The sequence below is a fragment of the Telopea speciosissima genome, chromosome 6 (genome assembly GCF_018873765.1).
Source record: "Telopea speciosissima isolate NSW1024214 ecotype Mountain lineage chromosome 6, Tspe_v1, whole genome shotgun sequence".
NCBI lineage: Eukaryota > Viridiplantae > Streptophyta > Magnoliopsida > Proteales > Proteaceae > Telopea > Telopea speciosissima.
The window spans coordinates 43,294,904-43,316,820 of NC_057921.1; the positions used below are offsets into that span (position 1 = coordinate 43,294,904).

The following is a 21,917-nucleotide window of genomic DNA, read 5'->3' on the forward strand; positions in this document are numbered from 1 at the left end:
CATTATGGAATGGAATAATTTAACTAGCACAAAACTTGTACTATTTTATACTAAAGTATGAATAGTTAGAGAAGAAATGTGACTTTACTGGATTTTAATGTTATATTTGTTGTGTGGACTTGGTGATTCACTATAAAATGTTTTGATAATTCTCAAGCTTATACTATATTAAGATAAATTATTCATAACAACAACTCAGTCTTATCCCAACCAAATGGGGTTACCCTACATGATTCTTACCCTCCAATGCTATATCATACTTAATAAAGTATAAATAAATTAAAAAAATAAAAGATTATAATGATTTTTATATAATTTTATTTATATACTTTTGCTAGTTCTAGGTCAAAGAATCCACTCCATTGCAAAAAATATATATTGTTATGGAAATAAAATTTTCTTATTAAAAAAAATGTATTCTCCATTTACTTAAATAATTTAAATTTATTTCCAAGGCTTGTAGGGTTCGACCATGGGACCTAACGAAAGGGACCAGGATCCTCTGCAGTATCGGCGGGGCAGTGCACATCCGACGGTACAATAGAGGCCACATGGCACACATGGCCCACATGGTCTCTGTTGTGCAGTCCGATGTGCACCACCGCCCCGCCATGTATTACAGAGGATTTTAATTCTAACGAAAGAGAACGAACACACCGTCCTTGAATTGACAGCCATCCATGTGTTAAGAAAAGTCACGTGGCAGACGAAGAGAGGCTCACGGCATGATCTACTCATCATTGGAGCAAACAGTGAAAAAAGGGCACGGAGTGAGTAATCCACTGTGATGGTGACACGTGTGAGAATGACATAATGGTTTAAATATCAAGAGCCATCCACGTTTCAAGGTTTCACAGGAAGAAAGAGAGGGGTAGGCTGACGTCATATTCCTCATCGTGTCGCAGACAAAACTCTAGTAAGGTAGAAGATCGATGATCGAACCTTAGGGTGACACGTGTAAGGTTGACACGTGGGATGTCGTACTTGCTTGCTTGCTTGTTACGGAGGACTGGGGAGAGGAGATGAGAAAGAACAGTTAGCCGTTACACCAGAAAGCGTGCGTTTAAACCGTCAATGAGGTAACACGTCACAGGTCGGTTGGCTAAGTATGGCGCAGCACTTATTATCGTATCTGTGAATGGGATGTTTGTTGACTGTTGATTTGATTGATTTGGTGATTATTATATCCACGTGCTATGATCATGTGGGGCCCAATGTGCTTTCCGTCTAACCATCTATTTCTATCGTAGAGGACTAGAAGTAGAAGATGAATGTGTTGGCCTTTTTTATGGGTCGGGTACTCGGGTCCACTTATGAGCTGTTTTTTTATTTATTTATTTTTTAATTTTCCTCGTTTTAATTTTTTATCTTGATTTCCATTGTTCCTAATCGTTGTTTCTTGAATTGGAATTGAAATTGGATTGGTCGAATTGGATCCAAGTCATCTGATGCCTATTCATTTTCTTTATAATCCATCTTAAATCGGACCAATTCACGGGTTGATTCTCAATTCTTGAATCAATTCAATTTTCACTATAAAATAGATTAGAATCCAAATTCCTTAATTGGTTCAGGCTAATTCGGATCCGATCTTAATCGAAATCCTCTCTGATCGATTTCGTTCTCAATTCCAAATTTTAAAACCTTGCTATTTTCATATTTCCACTTCAACTTTTACCATACTTGGAAAACCAGATTTTTCAACTCAATTTATCCTTCTTAAAAATTGGTGACTCGAGTAGGTTAAACCAAGTCAAGGTAAGTCTCCTTTTTTTAAAATTTTTAATAACTAATACACATAATATTGAGAATGAGCATGACCATTGGATTTTTCCACAATTAAAAATATAATTGAGGAACATTAAATTTATCATTTCTGAAAAAGAGCCAAAGCATTATTATTAATTATGAATAACTGCATCAATACAAATTTTTTTTTATTTTTATGAGCACTATACAATTTTTTGTTTTATAAACCCATTAATATATAATCTTTTATCAAAAAAAAATTAATATATATTCTTTTTTTTTGTACGAGCATTAATATACACCGTGAATGAGCAAGACCTTTGGACTTTTGCATAGGATAGTTAGTAGTGCATAATATATTATTAGTATTCATTAATACATATTTTATGGATGATAGATCTATACACTTATATATGCAAAAAAGGCAGCCTTTGTATTGGAAACTAACAATAAATCTTTTGGTAGAGGGAGAGAGAGAGAGAGAGGGTTGTGAGTGACTCGTCGAGTTTTTGTGTGACTTGGGCATACATGCTGAGTCTATAATAACTCGGACTGAGTTTAAAACTTTGCTATTTTCATAAAAAATATTAAAAGAAATTGCTATTTTCAATTCTATTTTTGCCATACTTGAAAAATCAAAATTTTCAACTCAATTTATTTTTCTCAAAACTTGGTGACTCAAATAGGTTAAACCTAGTCAAGGTAAGCCCTTTTTTTTTTAAATATTTTTAATAACTAATATACATAATATTAAGAATGGGCATGACCTTTGGATTTTTTCACAATTAAAAATATAATTGAGGGACATTAAATATATCATTTCCGAAAAAGAGCCAAAGCATTATTATTAATTATGAATAAATGCATTAGTACAAATTTTTTTTTTATAAACGCATTAATATATAATCTTTTTTTTTGTACGAGCATTAATATACACCGTGAATGGGCAAGACCTTTGGAATTTTGCATAGGGTAGTTAGTAGTGCATAATATATTATTAGTATTCATTAGTACATATTTTATGGATGAATTTTTTTTTTAATTTTTATGGAAATAAAGATATTTATAAACTAACAGAAGGGTACTTTTGTACAGTAGTCCAGACAACAAGGGGTATAGGGGGCATTTGCAACAAGACATCTAAACCAATAATATGTAAGAAAGCCAGCCTTTGTATTGGAAACTAACAAAAAATCTTTTGGTAGAGAGAGAGAGAGAGGCTTGTGATTGACTCATCGAGTGTTCGTGTGACTCGGACATACATGTTGAGTCTATAATAACTCAAACTGAGTCTAGTCATTTTTAACATAGACTGAGTTTATACGACTCATAACCAGGTTTTGCAATTTTTTTACCCGACTCAGGTGACTCGCCCGAATCAAATATGATTTTTCAACTATGATTTTTACTAGATTGTAGCAATGGTTGGAAACCAGGTTTTAGCTCGGGTCATTTGAATCAAGTCAAAAAATGATAAAACCTTGTCACAAGTCATATAGACCCATCCAATATATAAAATAAATGACAAAAGGCATACTGAGTTTAGTTGGCTCTCTCTCTCTAGGGGGAATCTTCTTTAGAGTTAGGGTTTAAGGAGTCTGTGAACATTTGCTATACTTCTTTCTAATCGTAATTCATCTTCATCAGTAAGATCATCGGTTATCAGAACGAGGGATGGATTTATCATAGCAAGAGCTAGGCCAACCATACCGGACTCTCAAATTCAAGACCATTGTCGGGTTGGAAAATATTAAACCTGGAGATCAGAGAGCTGAACCACCTAGATTATGGAATACGGGGGGCCCTTCAAAATCCATGCTAACCCTCGAATTGGGTTTTTTCTCCAATCCTTTCATGCATGGATTTAGTTCATGGTATCTGTTACCGCTGCCAATACGGTTACCAATATTGATACTAATAGGTATTGGCTGTATTGGACCATATTAATCTGATGCCGATTCCTAAAACCATGCTTTTATGAGTTTGGACTTTGGAGAGAGTCACAATTAATTGTGGAGGGAACTGAGAAGCAGAGTAGAACGAGGAGAAAAACCTTTTTTTGACTTGTCAATTGATGGGCTTGGTTAGATGTAGCCCAATAAGGGAAGTGATCTCCTTAATGGGTTATGGGTTTCAGTTAACTTGCTTTAAAGCATAAGGTATTATTATTATGCGTGTGTGTGTGTGTGTGTATAAGCCTATTAGCAATTGGGCCTTAGTATAAAAGATGTCCAATTATTCTCTCAGAACCTAAGAGAAGGAGAGAATTTAAGAGAATAAAATTGTTAGGTACTTGACCGATATGCCAAAAGCTCCGAAGTTGATGGAACGCGTTAAATCAAACCCTTTAACCTATCTCATACTAGGCTGGCCTAATCTAGCGCACATATACTAGAGTGGGTCCCATTAGGCACATAACAGACCACTACGCTTCCGCAGCCGTTGTCCTCGGTGGCTCTCACTCTAGGTAGCTTTCACTCTAGTGGTAGGTAGCCCTTTTCAAGTGGCTCCACTCCGCTCCAAGGTTTTTGCCTAACGGCAAGTAGCCTTTTTTGACGGCTTTCACTCTACTCCAGGTAACCCTCTCCTAGGTATCCCTTTCCGTGACTCGAACCCGTGACGTGGTGCCCAGCTCTGATACCAAATGTTAGGTACTTGATCGATACACCAAAAGCTCTAAAGCTGATGGAAGGCGTTAAATCAAATCATTTAACCTATCCCATTCTTTTTTTGATAAACTACCTATCCCATTCTAGGCAGGCCCAATCTAGCTCACATACACTTGAGTGGGCCCCATTAGACACATAACAGAAACCTGAATTTTTCAATGTACTTTTACCCTTCGATATTAGTGTTGATTAAACTCATTTGCAGGTTCTCTTACGTTCAATGATTTCCTAAATTGAAAAATGTAGTTCCCATCACCAAAAATTAAAAATTAAAAAATGTAGTTCTTTTTAGTGTATTGTCGTTCCGATCTTCATATATCGATGGAAACATTTATGATTTCCAGATGAATAGTAGTTGTTGGCTTGTTGCTCGCTGGGCTCCGACCTAAATACATTTAGGCTTCGTTTGGTTGTAAAGGAAATTAAAAGAAAGGGAAGGGAAGAGAAAATTTTTAAACCTAATAAATAAACTTTTGTAATCATTACCTCATGTGATTGGGGTAATGATTACAAAAATTTCTTTTTTAAATATAAAAATTTCATTTCCCTTCCTTTTAATTCCCCTTGCAACCAAACGGAACCTTAGTGTATTTACTAATAATAGTTCATATAAATGTAAAAACACTAATATTTTCGAAGAGAGAACAAGTTCATGTACTTAATGTCGCATTATTATTCTTGAATTTGTACTTTCGTTAAGGCCATATAGATACCTCTTTGTCTTTCCCTTATGTTTGGAACAATTTTATAGGAATTAGTTAAAAAAGAAATATGCACTAGTCCAAAAAAAATGAGAAATATGTTATTTAAATATGATATATATTTTTAGAAAAAGCAGACAAGCCTAGGTGCAATGGTAATGTTGCTCACTGTAACCTAGTGGTCACAGGTTTGAGTCTAAAAACAGTCTCTCTGCAAAGCGAGGCTAAGAGTGTAAGACTGTATGCATTTTGGCTCTCACCAAACCCCATAGTAGCTGGAGCCTTGTGCACTGGGCATGCCCTTTATATAACATTAGAAAATGATATCCACTTCCAATTATGCCTCAATATGCCTTCTTTCTATATTTGCTAAAAAGGACAGATACGAAAGTGATAGAAAATTGGGATAAAGTTCTTGCACTGCGGGCGCAGGGTGCGTGCCCAGACACATAGGGGATGGGTGAACAATTGCAACATTAAGGCTTGGGTTACCTACAATGATTTTCTTTTTGCCCAATTGAAACAAACAAGGCCTGAGGACCTGGTTTCCATCATGGTCTACCAACATTAGCTTATCTAACATGCATGGTTTGAGGTATCAGTATCGGATACATAACGGTTTTGCTAGTCGTCATTTTCGATGTTGTGCCGATATCGTATTAATAACACGGTATAGACAAGGGGTAAAATAGTCAAAAATTTATCCGATATGTTTGATCCATGCCGATACCGTATCGACATTGTATCGATTTTGAAGATGACCAATACACGATCCAATATTGTGCACTAAAACCATGCTAATAGACCCTAGATAAGGACCCTAGTTTTCCTTCAACCACAGTGAATGAGCATTCATTCACCGCAGCATGTTCAAATCGTGGGATTATTAGGAGGGTGTTTTGAGGAACATTCTAAAACCCTAAAATGATGCACTGAGAATTCCAACTCGATGGAAAAAAATTCTCCAATTATATTTACACCCAAGTAGCTTATTTGGCAACTGTACTTTTTAGATATATCCTCCAATAATATCGTAGAGGGCCAAGGGAGATTGCATTTGTCAAAGGAATATGGTTGCAATAGCTATACCAGAAATAATATTTATGTAGAAACGTAGCAACCAAATGGTTTCGTGGTGTAGTTGGTTATCACGTCAGTCTAACACACTGAAGGTCTCCGGTTCGAACCCGGGCGAAGCCATATTTGTTTTTTCTATCCTGCTAATTTGACTCCGTGTCAGCCGATTCAGATCGTACTGGCTCCTACCGATTCTATTTTGATTCCGTTTTTTGAAAACCTTGGTCTCGGGCTCCAATCAACCATTCTGGGACGATTCTGATTCGTATCTTCCTGAATTGATCCGATCCAACTGGCTCTAAGCTATTTGTACTTTGTAGTGAAACTAGATTTGGTTCAGGAATCAAGAACCAGCCCATAAATCGGTCCAATTCAAGATGGATTATGAATAGGAATCAGGTGATTCGGATCCAATTCCGATAGATAGTAACGATTAGAATCTTTTGTATTCCAATGTGAATCGGCTGTCACGGATCCGTTTCCTAATTCTTCAAACTCTGGCTAAGATATTCTTTATAACTGTCCAGTTATTTTACTATTGCTATAGTTTGTTTCAAAATGAACTACTAGATTTGGGCCAAAATGAGATGGGTCATTGGATTACAAGTATGTGGCTTCTTGGGCTACTAGGTATACACCAATTCTCTGGGCTGGTGGATAGGGTCGAAGCAAAACTTGTTAGGTGATGAGAAAATCTGTTGTCAGCGACGGAGAAAGAAGTTCTTATCAAAGCAGTGGCAACAAACATTCTAACTTATGCTATGTCTATATTTTAGACCCCTTCATCTATTTGCCATGATCTAGATCAAGTTGGTCCGCAAATATCTACAATAACAAGAAAATATATTGGGGTCCGGGTTTTAGAGACTTTTAAGTGTTTCAATCAAGCTTTATAGGCACCCCAATGTCTCATGGGCCTGGTGCAACTTCTTAAAAGGAAGGAAAATCTTACTTCATGGCCTCCGTTGGAAAATTGGAGATAGAAAGTCGAAAGCACCGCTCATTAACTCCCTCTTCTCCCCAAGGGAAGCGATGGAGATTTCAAAGATTGCCCGGCACACAAGACCCATGGAGGATGAATGGATCCACATCCTCTACTTCCAAAAGTGGTGCTTCCATCCTACTTCCGTGCGCTACAAGGGCGCCAACTGGACTGACAACAATATAACGATCAATATTGTAGGATTTCAAATTAAAGTTAAAACCACATGGGATTTGTTTGAACCCACCTTAATCCTAAACCCAAAACCTAACCCACATGACCGGTTCAAAATTTTCAAACCAATCCATTTCACTACTCTCAAACTCATTTGGATTCCGCTCTTCTTCTTCTCCGTCGAGCTCTGAAGGTGAATGCCCAAATCGAGCTTATCCATCTAAATCCCCAAAAACCTCCATCGCTCCCTTCCTGCAACGGATGAAAGAAACATACAAGCATCACTTTTAAAGCTCTTATCATCCAGATTGTGGGCTTTTGAAGATCTTTAAATCTCTCTGTGGGTGTGAACCTATATGAGAATCTGAGAAATATAAAGTGTGTTTAACATCCACACTTATGAATGAAAGAATCCATGGTGCATCAAGATTTCAACTTTAAACTTTACCACTGAGACTTCTCTCTCTCTTCGGATTTCTACCCCAATCTTCTCTGTGTTCTCAACATCTTCAGGAGAAAAAAAAGTTGCAATAGTCGACAGAGACAACTCCTAACCAACGAAATTTGAAGATTTGGGCATTCTTTAAATGATAGTTACAATTTAACCCAAATAATCCTTTATTATCTGTAAAAGAACCGTTGAATGATCAAAATCATGGCCGACGAAAGCAAGATTCATCGCCTCCATTTAGGGTTTCGAACGATTGAAGGCAAGAGTTAGAGAGGGGGAGTAGCCAAGGAGAGCCGCAGCCATGGCGAGGATTAAGGTTCACAAGCTCAGAGGAAAGTCAAAGACAGATCTATTGAACCAATTGAAAGATCTGAAAGCAGAACTCGCTCTACTCCGAGTTGCAAAGGTCACTGGTGGTGCACCTAACAAACTTTCCAAGATCAAGGTGGTTAGGTTCTCAATTGCGCAGGTCTTGACTCGCAGAAGCAAAAAGCGGCTCTGAGGGAAGCCTACAAGAGAAGAAGTTCTTGTTGCTTGATCTTCGTCCGAAGAAAACCAAAGCCATTAGAAAACGCTTGACTAAGCACCAGGAATCCTTAAAAACACCTCGGGAAGAGAAGCAACAGAGGTACTTCCCAATGAGGAAGTATGCCATAAAGGTGTAGGGTTGGATGAATTTAGAGACGGAATTGTTACTTGCTTTGAAGAATACAAACTTTGGAAGATCACTCCCTTTTAGTTTTTATTCAGAGAAGCTTTCTTTCTTTTTTTAACCAAAAAGAAAAAGCAAGATTCATCGCCATGAAATTTTAACCTTAATGCACTCGAATGTGGATGGGTTTATCTTTTCTTTTTTTTCGTTTCCCATTATCGGAATTTTCTACCGAAGAATTGAATCCAGATTTCAGAAACCTAACCTTTAAGTTTTGGAGTTTTTTAATTTCCCTTCCATTGCTTCAATGTCTTGCTTCCTCAATCACTCAGTCTGGATTCATCTCCGTTATACTTGCCATCTGAACAAGGGATTCAAAACACGGAATGGGGATTTTGTTTTTTGGGAATTTAGATGGATAAGTCGATTTGGGCATTCACCTTTAGATCGAGCTGGACAGAGAAGAAGAGCCCAATCCGAGCGGAATCTAGATGAGTGTGAGAGTAAGTGAAAAGGGTTGGTTTGAAAATTTTGAATCGGTCGGATGGGTTTGGTTTTGGGTTCAGGTTTAAAGTGGGTTCAAACAAATCCTTTGTGATTTTAACTTTAATTTGAAATCCTACAATATTGACCGTTAGATTGCTGTCAGTCCAGCTGGCGCCCTTGTAGCGCACGGAAGTAGGATGGAAGCGCCACTTTTAGAAGTAGAGGATGTGGATCCAGGATGGATGGCTTTGGTCACATACCAAAAATGGCAGTTTACAGTTTAATCAGCTTACTATGTGACCCTCTAAACCAAGTCTTCAAGTTTTTCTCCATTATGGAAGAATTTTAGACATTCATCCTTCCTTTGATTTTGCTTCTTTCTTGCTTGTTTGCAGATAATATAGTTTGGAGGCTCACCCCCTTACCTCTAGTGCTTCTAAATTTAGAATGTCATGTGCGTGGCTGGTGAATCCACCATCTATCATTGTAAATCCGAGCTTGGATCCTCTCCAACGCGCCAGTGAGTGTAGTGTGCGTAGGACAGGAGTTGTCCTTGGGGCATCCAATGCGGGGCTGCACTCAACGGCGAGAGGATTTTCTCACTTGTAAATTCAGGCCGCATTGAGTTCTCCACTACCTATTATAGTTGCATAAAGTTCTAATTATGTCAGAAAAATAAAAAAGAAAGTTCTTAAGCATCTTTACCTAAATGGGTAATCAAGGAGAGTAAGGGTGCTCATAGTTGGAAAATCTGGTTTTTCGACTTAATTCTCCTTTTTCAAAATTTGACCAATCAAGTAATTCAAACCTGATCAGGGAGAGTTATTTTTTTTCCTTATTTTTAAATATCTTTCTTCTTTTCCTTCTTGAGTGAGGAGTGATTGATCGACTGAGGCTATGATTGCTTCACAGATGAAAAGAAAGAACTAAAAACTCAGGCTAACTCGAAATTGGTCTAGTCATTTCTTAAACTTGAGCGAAGAGTCATGACTCTGACTAGATTTTATGTGTTTTTTTACTCAAGTCGAGTGGTTCACCGGAGTCAAAATCTGGTTTTCCAACTATGGTTAGTGTAATAGTTGTTTTTCATTCCTAATTTTTTATCTTGATTTCCATTGCTCCTATAAAATAGCTTAGAATCCAAATTCCTAAACTGATTCAGGCCAATTTGGAACCTATTTAAATCAGAATCGTCTCTGATTGATTTCGCTCTCGATTCCAAATTTTAAAACCTTGCTATTTCCATATTTCCACTTCAACTTTTACCATACTTGGAAAACCAGATTTTTCAACTCAATTTATCCTTCTAAAAAATTGGTGACTCGAGTAGGTTAAACCTAGTCAAGGTAAGTCTCCTTTTTTTAATATTTTTAATAACTAATATACATTATATTGAGAATGGACATGACCTTTGGATTTTTTCGCAATTAAAAATATAATTGAGGGACATTAAATATATCATTTTCGAAAAAGAGCCAAAGCATTATTATTAATATTTATTATTAATTATGAATAAATGCATTAATATAATTTTTTTTTATAAACGCATTAATATATATAAACTTTTTTTTTTTGTATGAGCATTAATATACACCGTGAATGGGCAAGACCTTTGGACTTTTGCATAGGGTAGTGTATAATATATTATTAGTATTTGGATGATAGATCTATACACTTACATATGCAAAAAAGCCAGCCTTTGTATTGAAACTACCAAAAATCTTTTGGTAGAGAGAAAGAGAGAGAGAGGGCTCTAATTGACTCATCGAGTTTTCGGGTGACTCGAGCATACATGCTGAGTCTAGTCATTTTTAACATAGACCGAGTTTCTACGACTCATAGCCAGGTTTTGCAATTTTTTGACCCAACTCAGGTGACTCGCCCGAATCAAATATGAATTTCCAACTATGATTTTTACTAGAAAAAAGCAATGGTTGGAAACCAGGTTTTAGCTCGGGTCATTTGAGTCAAGTCAAAAAATGATAAAACTTGGTCACAAGTCATATGGACCCATCTAATATATAAAATAATGACAAAAGGCATAACGAGTTTAGTCGGCAAAAGGCATACCGAGTTTAGTCGGCTCTCTCTCTCTCGGGGGGGAATTTTCTTTAGAGTTAGGTTTTAAGGAGTCTGAACTTTTACTATATTTCTTTCTAATTGTAATTCATCTTCATCAATAAGATCGCTAGTTATCAGAACCAGGGATGGATTTATCATAGCAAGAGCTAGGCCAACAGGCCTTTCAAATCAAGACCTTAGTTGGGATGAAAAATATAAAACATGGAGATCAGAGAGCTGAACTACCCTTTAAAATCCATGCTAGCCCTCGAATTGGGTTTTTTCCTCCTTCAATCCTTTCATGCTTGGATTTAGTTTATGGTATCAGTTACTGCTGCTAATACGGATACCAATATTGATACTGATAGGTACTGGCTGTATTGGACCATATTAGTTTGATGTCGATTCCTAAAACCGTGCTTTCATGAGTTTGGACTTTGGAGAGAGTTAGAATTAATTGTGTAGGAACTGAGAAGCAGAGTAGAACAAGGAGAAAACCCTTTGTTGACTTGTCAATTGATGGGCTTGGTTAGATGTAGCCCAATAAGGGAAGTGATCTCCTTGATGGCTTATGGGTTTTCAGTTAACTTGCTTTAAAGCGTAAGGTATTATTATTATTATTATATTTGTGTGTATGTGTGTGTGGACCTTAGTAAGGAAGATGTCCAATTATTCTCTCAAATTTAAGAGAATGAAACTCGAATTTCCAATGTACTTGACTAGTTTATCTGTAGACCAATTCTCAACATCTACACACCCATCCTTGAAGATGTTGAACTCTCTAGCTCTCCTAAAGCTGATTTATATCTTTTAAATTGTCTGAATTGTTTACTTGTATTTCCCTATCCAATTCTTGTGTGCATAGGAACAACATCCTCCAATATAGAAAGATCCGGATGGATGTCTTGCATTTTGATATAGGGCCAAATTAAGTTCATATTTGCTGGTTTTTTGGGAACTAACAATTTTTTGGAGACAAAATTATTTGGGTTAATCCAGGGATTAGAGCATTCTCTCAAACATGATGTTACACTCAAGGAAGTTTGGTGCAACAATAGAGATCTGATAGAGATGATCAACAATCCTACCTTTGATGTTAGGCCCTGGCGTTTACTTACTATGCTACTTAAAGCTCAGTAGGAATCTAATTTAACTACTGTTACATACACTTATAATGAGCACCTTTTGATTCTTCGTAACTTTTTTGACAAAGTTTGTATCTATAAATGTGAAGCCCATGAGGGTTAGTGACAATATTGTACAAACATTGTTATCTTTAGCTTAATATATTTCTTTTGTCATAAAAACAAATATATACTTGACTAATTGACCCTTCGATATTAATGTTGATTAAACTCATTTGCAGGTTCTCGCATGTTCAATGGTTTTCTGAATTAAAAAATGCGGTTCTTTTTAATTTAGTTTATTCTCGTTCCAATCTTCAAATATCGGTGAAAACATTTAAATGATTTCCAGAAGAATAGTAGTTGTTGTTGGTTGGGCTCCGGCCTAAATACATTTAGTGTTTTTACTAATAGTTCATGTAAATGTAAAAACACTATTATTTTCGAAGAGAGAAAAAGTTCATATACTTTAATGTCGCCACATTATTCTTGAATTTGTACTTTCACTAAGGCCATGCAGATACCTCTTTGTCTTCCCCTTATGTTCGAAACTATTTTATGGGAATTAGTTAAAAGAAACAATTTTGCATTAGTAAAAAAATGAAAAATATGTTATTTAAATACGATATATAATTTTAGAACACACGGGCAGGCCCTGGTGCAACGATAATGTTGCTCATTGCAACCTAGTGGTCACAAATTCGAGTTTAGAAACAGTCTTTGTGAAGCAGAAGTAATACTATCACAGTAACTGGAGTCTTGTGCATTGGTTATGCCCTTTTATAAAATTTTAGAAAATGATATCTATTTTCAATTTCTAGAGGTAACCAACCCATTACACGGCTAGAATTTTTTTATTCAGCCAATTATGCTTCAATATGCTTTCTTTCTATATTTGGTCAAAAGGAAAGGAAGAAAAAAAAAAAAGGACTCATATGAAAGTAATAGAAAATATATTTGCAATTATGAATTTTTTCTTCTTTTGAAACAACTGCAACATTAAGGCTTGGGTTACCTACAATGATTTTCTTTTTGCCCAATTGAAACAAACAAGGGCTTAGGGCCTGGTTTCCATCATGGTCTACCAACTTTAGCTTATCTAACATGCATTGTTTGAGGTATCAGTTTCAGATACATAACGGTTTTGCTCGTCATCAATCCCGATATTGTGCCGATACCATATTAGTAACACGGTATAGATAAGGGGTAAAACAATAAAAAAATTGTGTTTTTTTAAGGAAAATCAAAGATAAATTTGTCCGATCCGTGCCGATATTGTATCGATATCATATGGGTTTTAAAAGTGACAAATACACGATCCAATAATGTGCACTAAAACCATGCTAATAGACCAATAAAAACTGAGTTTTCCTTCAACCACAGTGAATGGGTATCCATTCATTGCAGCAAGTTCAAAATGCAGGATTATTAGGAGGGTGTTTTGAGGAACATTCTAAAACCCTATAGGGGGGTTTGTGAACCCTAAAATGATGCAGTGAACATCCCAATTCGATGGAGAAAAATTGTCCAATAATATTTACACCCAAGTAGCTTATTTTTTAGATATATCGTCCAATAATATTGTAGATGGCCAAGGGAGATTGCATCTCTCAAAGGAATATGGTTGCAATAGACATACTTGAAATAATATTATATATAGAGAATTGTTAAGCAACTGGTTTCGTGGTGTAGTTGGTTATCACGTCAGTCTAACACACTGAAGGTCTCCGGTTCGAACCCGGGCGAAGCCATTTCTTTTTTTTATTTTTTTTCCTATCCTGCTAATTTGACTCAGTGTCTGACGATTCAGATCGAAGTGGCACCTACCGATTCTATTTTGATTCCGTTTTTTGAAAACCTTGCTTGGCCACGCTTGTCTTTCCAGTGAGGGACCAACATATTCACACCAGAGTCATGGTCTCAGGCTCCAATCAAACATTATGGGACGATTCTGATTCGTATCTGCCTGAATTGGTCCGATCCAACTGGTTCTTAGCTATTTGTAGTGAAACAAGATTTGGTTCAGGAATCAAGAACCAGCCCATGAATCGGTCCAATTCAAGATGGATTATGACTAGGAATCAGGTGATTCGGATCCAATTCCGATAGATAGTAACTATTAGAATCGTTTGTATTCCAATGTGAACCGGCTGTCACGGATCCGTTTCCTAATTCTTCAAACTCTGGCTAAGATATTCTTTAACTGTCCAGTTATTTTACCAAAAAATAGAAAAAAAAAAACTATCCAGCTATTTCTTTAGGTCACCATAACCACCCTCTCAATTTGGTATTCTTTACTGTATAGCATTGCTTTAGTTTGTTTCAAAATGAGCTACTAGATTTGGGCTAAAATGGGATGGGTTATTGGATTACAAGTGCATGGATTCTTGGGCTACTAGGTATACATCTATTCTCTAGGCTGGTGGAGAGGGTCGAAGCGAAAGTTGTAGGGTGATGAGAAAATCTGTTTTCTGTGGCGGAGAAAGAAGTTCTTATCAAAGCAGTGGCAACAAACATTCCAACTTATGCTATGTCTATATTTTAGACCCCTTCATCTATTTGCCATGATCTAGATCAAGTTGGTTCGCAAATATCTACAATAACAAGAAAATTGGGGTCTGGGTTTTAGAGACTTTGAGTGTTTCAATCAAGCTTTATAGGCGCATAATGTCTCATGGGTCTGGCGCAACTTCTTAAAAGGAAGGAAAATCTTACTTCATGGCCTCCGTTGGAAAATTGGAGATGGAAAGTCGAAAACACCGCTCATTAACTCCCTCTTATCCCCAAGGGAAGCGATGGAGATTTCGAAGATTGCCCGGCACACAAGACCCATGGAGGATGAATGGCTTTGGTCACATACCAAAAATGGCAGTTTACAGTTTAATCAGCTTACTATGTGGCCCTCTAAGCCAAGTCTTCAAGTTTTTCTCCGTTATGGAAGAATTTTAGACATTTATCCTTCCTTTCATTCTGTTTCTTTTTCTCTTGCTTGCAGAGAACATAGTTTGGACTTTGGAGGCTCACCCCCTTGCTTCTAGTGCTTCTAAATGTAGAATGTCATGCGCGTGGCTGGTGAATACACCATCTATCATTGTAAATCTGAGTCCGGATCCTCTCTAGGGTGCTAGTGAGTGCAGTGCGCATCAAATGGCTGGAGCTGTCCTTGGGGTGTCCAATGTGCACTGCACTCACTGGCGCACTGGAGAGGATTTTCTTACTTGTAAATCCTTTTGTAAATTCAGGCTGCATTGAGTTCTCCACTACCTTTTATGGTTGAATAAAGTTCTGTTTTGTCCAAAAAATAAAAAAGAAAGTTCCTAAACATCTTTACCTAAATGGGTAATCAAGGAGAGTAAGTAAGGGTGCTCATAGTTGGAAAATCAGATTTTTCGACGTAATTCTCCCTAAGTTGATCAGTCAAGTAAGTCAAACTTGATCAGGGAGAGTTTCTTTTTTTTCCTTATTTTTAAATATCTTTCTTCTTTTCCTTCTTGAGTGAAGAGGGATTGATCGATTGAGGCTATTGCTGCTTCATAGGTGAAAAGAAAGAAATAAAAACTCAAGCTAACTCAAAATTGGTCTAGTCATTTTTTATGGCCAATATTCATGACCAGATTTTATGTTTTTATTTTTAACTCAACTCAGATGGTTCAATCGAATCAAAATCTGATTTTTCAACTATGGTTTAGTATAAGAGTTGTTTTTCATTCCTACTCCCTTTTAAAATAATTTCCATAAAATATTTTCAGTTAAAACAAAGGAAGCCTAGAAAATGGGCAATCGAAGCAATGTGCTAGGAACCTGATGGTGCTGTATAAATATATGCGAAAAAGATACTAACCCTGTCCACTTTCCTCCCTCACTCATAATGTGGGAAACCTTCTCCCTACGTAAATATATGTGTGAGCTAACCCCGATCTATGATACAATCAGAGTGAAACAAGGGATCTAAAGAAGAAGAGAAGCTAGAGTATATTAGTAACAAGTAAATCCTTTGTATGTAAGAAGACTCGAGAGATTTTGGGGATAAAGACCAATCACAAGGCATGAGACGGACCCAAAAAGCACTTGATCATGATCAACTTTGGAAGCCTACTTGGGTATTGAGCAATTACTTGTACGAAGTAAATTCCTTGCAATGGATAGTTGCAACTCTGGGCTAGATTCTACAATTCTCACTATTTAACACATATGTTTATGTGCCCTATCAGGCCAATATGGAATCAAACATCATTTTTTTCACAATAACCACAACCCAGTCTTATCCCAGCTTAATGGGGATGGCTACATGAATCCTAGAACAAACGGCGAGTGAACAATCAATTTGTACCACATTAGCCAATCGTATTGATCAAATACAACATCAATCACGACCGCGGTTGATGGAGATCATCGATATCAAAGGGAACTTCATCAAAAGGAAGAGAAAACATGCCAATTAATGAAATCTCCTTAAAAATTGAAATAATCAAATACACAACACACTTACACAACCCTTCTTTCTTTCTTCTTTACCATTTTGGGGTATTTGTCTTTCCCCCTCCTTATACTTCTACAACCATACCATACAAAAAACTGAGTTCTAAATTCAAATCTCAGTAAATCCTCTATGGGTGGAGGAAAACTTTGTCCTTTCTTTTTTCTTTTGTTGAACCAAAAGGAAATGTTGAATACACATTCCAAATGACATCTCCTTTTCCTTCTTCAGTTCTTCTGAGTTCTACTCTACTCTGTCAAGTACAGTGAAAAAAATGAATTCTTCTTCGTCATCATCTTCTTCTAACCTTCCTTTCACTAAGTAGTAACTACTGAGTGATAGAGCCCAAACTCCTCATCCTTGCTCTCCTCCATCTGCTCTGTGAACTTGAGACAGTTCTCACGAGACTTGCAGAAGTTCATGAGGAAGTAACTACCAATCCCAATAGCAGTGACACCCCCACTAAGTGCAAATGATAGCTTCTTCCCCATAACCATCACGAATACTAAGAACCCAACTGGAATCGAGCACATGATTACCAGTCCAGGTATTCCTATGGGCACTTTGTATGGCCTATCCATCTTGGGATACTTCTTCCTCAACCAGAGGTAAGAAGCTATTTCCAACAACATTCCCAAACTATACAAGAAATTTGCAGCTGTTATGATATTGTTGAAGTCCATAAACGTTACAGACAATGTGATTATGCTCGATAAGAGAATCCCAACCCATGGTGTATTGAACCATGTCGATCTGGAGCCAAAGAATTTAGGGATAAACCCCAAATCTGCCATGCCCAGAACCTGATAAGCTGCACTGCTCAATTGGGCTTCGAAGAGTCCGATTCCAGACAACAAGACTGCAATTTCGATCCAGATTTTGAGCCAATCGCCAACTATCATCCCTGCTGCATCTGCCAAGAACCCACTTTCCCATTTTCCTTGATCAAGCTCTAGAGCCCCTGTGGCAGCCAATAGAGGCACCAGGTAACCGACAATAGTCAGAAACCCTGCTAATAACAGAGCTTTTGGGAAGGTTTTCTGGGGTTGATTCACTTCCCCTGCCAGAGTACTGGCATTGTCCCAGAAATTCAAGTTCCAGAACAGAGTATTGAGGTATAATTGCCAATCTTTTTTCAATCCAGGCTCGCCCATACTGATCCATCGATGGGGATGAAGTCTGGGTATTGAAGCAAAACCCATTATATAGAAGGGAAGCATAGAAATGACACCCAGAGCAACAGCAGTGTAACCAACAATGGCAAGGCCTGTGTAGTTGAGGAAAGACAAGAACAGAGTAGATCCACAAATGGCGATAATGCGAGGGGGACCCGAAGCAAAAATTGGGAAGACGAGTTTGATGTAATCGGCGCAGAGAACAGGGTAGGCAGCATTGTTGATGACTCCACTGAGGAATTTCCAGTAACCCATGAGATTACCCCAAAAAGGGCCGAAAGCTCGTTCAGCCCAGATGACGAAACCACCGTTGCCGGGGAAGGCGGTGGCAAGCTCGGCTGTGATGAGGGCTTCAGGGATACTCCAGATGAAAGGGAATATAAGGAAGCCCAGGATGGCATAGAGAGGACCAGCAGCTTTAACGGCGGGTTCTTCTCCAAAAGGGCCACCGGAAACTTCGAAGTAGATGAGGAAGATGAGTGGGAGGAGGGCGAGTTTCTTCTGATTCGCATTCTTCTTGTTGTCATTAGCTTCATTGGGATCTTCTGCTAGTCCTTCAAGTTGTCCAACTCCTACTCTTCCTGTGTTGGAAATTTTGATTTCCACACTCATTGTTTGTTGATTTGCTTCAGTTAGAGCTTCCTATGGAAATCGGAACAAAAATTGGAACAAAATATGTGTGCAAAAACCTGCACAGAGTCACCTGTATATATAAATAAGAAAAGACCCAGCAAGTTTGGCGAATCATCCTCCTCTTTCCTAGACTATGGGAGAGAATTTATCCGGGTAATATGCAAAAACAATGCAAGGGGTGACTCTGGGTGAAATGAGAAAAGGGCATGTGTTCATAATTGGTGGGGTTGGTAGTTGGATATGAACTGACTGAAACTGAAAATGGTTTCAGATCAGATTTTGACTGGGAACTTATAGTTGGAGTTGGGGATGGGATTTGGGAGTTGGGAGTGTTTCAATCGGCCCATGTGATGGGTTCATGTAAGGACCCAAATTTTAGGTAGTAATAGGCCCCACTCTTCGATACTTTTATGCTCAATTTGAACTTAATCAATTTTTTGAAATGTAGAAGAAAAGCATAGAAATTAAAATGGTGAATCAATCTTTGAACAACTCTGGTTGTTGAAATTGTTAAAATTTCAAAATGGGAGAGGGTTAGGCATGTTGTCAGTTTTCAATAAATTAGCGGCATGCATCAATCATAGGACTGGACACAGGAGGGTAAGGGATTTTTTTTCAAAGGGGGAAGAGAAAAGATGACACATGTTGGGCATCCTAGTAGCGTGCATAACCTCTACCATGCGTGAAGGTTCACCACACCATTCTAAGGTTTACAAACTCCAATAGGGCTTTAGTATGTTCTCAAAATACCCTCTCACACACATATGTAACCCCATGATAAATCATCGTGGTTGAAGGAAAACTCGATCCAATTAAAAATGTGCATTACAAGGTGGATAATATGTTGAATTAGAATCCCAAATTTAACACATGATGCTTACATGGTATCCCTTCTCATTCAATCATTCAGATTTGTCAACTTGGAATGCTATGGTGAAAATAGAAATACGAAAGTTTCACTCTCCATCAGGGTTTTAAAACGGATAATCGATGACAGAAGTGGCCAAAGCTAATTCCAATCCGATTCGAACCAGAATCGACTTGAATCGGTCTAAAAAGCCCTAGTATTGTCATATTTAATGAATATTCCAACAATTCTAGTGTTATTATCTGGGAAATTGCCATATTGGTTCATTAGAGATCGGGATCGATGATCGTTGATTTTGTTCTGAATTGGGTAATTTCCGATACAAATCAAAGATATTAAACTACCAAAATATAATGATTAAATTTGAAATATGAATTAATCCAAATGATTCATTTATTTCCTTTCTTGTGATCATTTTTTTCCATTGTTTTTTTTGTTATTGTCAGTTTGTTATTTCATGTTCAACATATGCCAGTTCATGTTAGTCTAACTTAAACGTGACCGATTCATTAAACTTGTTTATTAGGGAAAAGGCAAAAGAGATGTTAGCTAATCATGTTATTTCATGAATACCTTGGATTTTTGTTTACTTATTTGTTTAATTAAACAAATCAAATTTTAGACCAAATCATGTAATGTGAGATACTCGTGCCATCATCGTTCCTTTCTATAATTAAAAGTGTAACCAACCACTCTCTATTATGATAAAGCACGAATTTTTATCTTCAAAAGAATAGAAGGTTCAATTATGAATTAATATGGCGAGGAGGGAAAGTTTTGTTTATGCCGGATATGGATACATTGATATCATTTAAGACCTGATTTGTCTGGTTGTGTGGCCCTAGCACCAGAGTGGGATCCAATGAGTACGTACAAGGGTATCCACATGGATGAAAATTTTGATTTCAAAGGGTTGGGGTGGTAATTTCACACACTCATGTGTCTGGACACAGGGCCACATGATCCGATAATGTTGTTTTTCCCAATTATTATATAGGGAAAAAGAGCACTACTTGGTCATGTGGCTGGCGTGGCTCCTACGCCTACACACAGAAGTGCGCATAAGCATGCAAAAGTACTGTGTGTCTTGCCCACCCCACTATGAAAACAAAAAAAACAAAAAAAATTGGCATTTGTGTTCTTACCTCTGTGTGCACTCTCATTGGCCTATGCATTGGTGCAGGCGCTACAATTCCAAACAGCAAACTCTTGCCTTATTATATAATAATTGTATTCTTATATAATTATAGGGAAAAAGAACGTTGCCTAGCAATGGGCAATGCCTCCTATGCCCATACACAGGGTGCTGTGAAATTACCACACCTTGTCCCCTGATTGGATGCCCATGTGTGCTCCCATTGGCCCCATGCTGGTGCAGTGGCCACACAGCCAAGCAACGACCCCCCCCCCCCCTCTACCATAATTATAATACATTGCAAATCACTTCAAAGTATACAATTATTCAATAATTAATTGAAAAGTTTTCATTGTCTTCCTTAAAGTATACTTATATAATTGCTCAGACTCCCCTATGAAATGTTTTTTCATACTTATACCCAAATACTTAGACTTGCATAACATTTTCTCTCACATCCTTTTAAATTTCAATATCATCCCTCTAAAACAATGGGTTTGCTCAAATTAATTTAAGAGAACAAGAACATTGCCTGATAGCGCCCCCTACTCACTTGAGACAGCAAATTGACCACCCTACACCTCCCCTTAGATACCCATGGGGAAAATTATCGCCCCCAGTACTATTGGGGGTGCTGTGCGCATCGTGTGGCGCAGCACCGCCCATGTGTGCACAGTGGGCTCCACCATGCACACATGGGCGGTGTTGCACCGCACGATGCGCACAGCACCCCCAGTAGTACTGGGGGCGATAAAGATCCTACCCATGAACGCTCTCTCAATGTGAGGCCACACAACCTGACAGCAAACCCCTTCCCTTCTTAATTTAAAGTCAACCCAAAATGGGATCTACCATCTTCTAATACCATGCCCATCAAATGCATATTGACTCTTGATCAAATTCCATTAAAAATTAGAGCAACAAGTACACACCGATGAAATCAATGGGACTTATGTCCATTAGATTGAAAGAAATTTCCATATACAACACAAAATGAGATTATTATAATTTTTGCAAACTCACCATTTAAATTTGGTCATGATCATCCATTCATTGGTCGATAAGTTGGAATATAAAAATGAAGGGAGAAGGAACGGCGTCCAGCTGTTTTGCATACGTTAGCACCTCCTGTGTCTATCTCTCGCCTTCCTCTATATGAAATGACATATCTTGCCCCTTACTGTGGGAGGAGAGAGATAGACAGACACGGAGAACCACTATTGTACGTTACACAGCCTAACAACGTTCTTTCTCCCAAAAAGGAACAAAGAAGTATTCTTATATGTAAACTCTAAAGAGTTGATACTCCATCCAAAGACCAAGATGCAATATAAAATGCATGCTTTTAATAGCCCAATCATATTCAGGCTTTACCATTGTATCTGTCATTACTTAAAATGCTAAATGAAAGGAATCATACAAATCAAAATGTATAAAAATGCTAAATATGATGATTAATTGTATCATTTTAATTAGTGTCTTAGAATTTTTGATAGTTTAATC

The 21,917-nt window shown here is 37.5% G+C and overlaps 1 protein-coding gene, 2 non-coding genes and 1 pseudogene across 3 annotated transcripts; 3 read left to right on the plus strand and 1 right to left on the minus strand.

Annotated features, from left to right (window-relative positions):
• The first annotated feature begins 2,950 nt into the window (after positions 1–2,950).
• On the plus strand, positions 2,951–8,550 carry LOC122663948 (annotated as a pseudogene).
• On the plus strand, positions 6,246–6,319 carry TRNAV-AAC. The gene has a single exon. It is a non-coding gene; the product is annotated as a tRNA-Val (tRNA).
• A 5,253-nt stretch (positions 8,551–13,803) lies between the features above and the next one.
• On the plus strand, positions 13,804–13,877 carry TRNAV-AAC. Its single transcript has one exon. It is a non-coding gene; the product is annotated as a tRNA-Val (tRNA).
• Positions 13,878–16,920: 3,043 nt separating this feature from the next.
• Positions 16,921–18,390, minus strand: LOC122665776 (probable polyamine transporter At3g13620). Its single transcript, XM_043861913.1, has one exon. It carries the CDS (start codon positions 18,388–18,390, stop codon positions 16,921–16,923), a length of 1,470 nt encoding a protein of 489 aa, XP_043717848.1.
• Between the last annotated feature and the right edge of the window lie 3,527 nt (positions 18,391–21,917).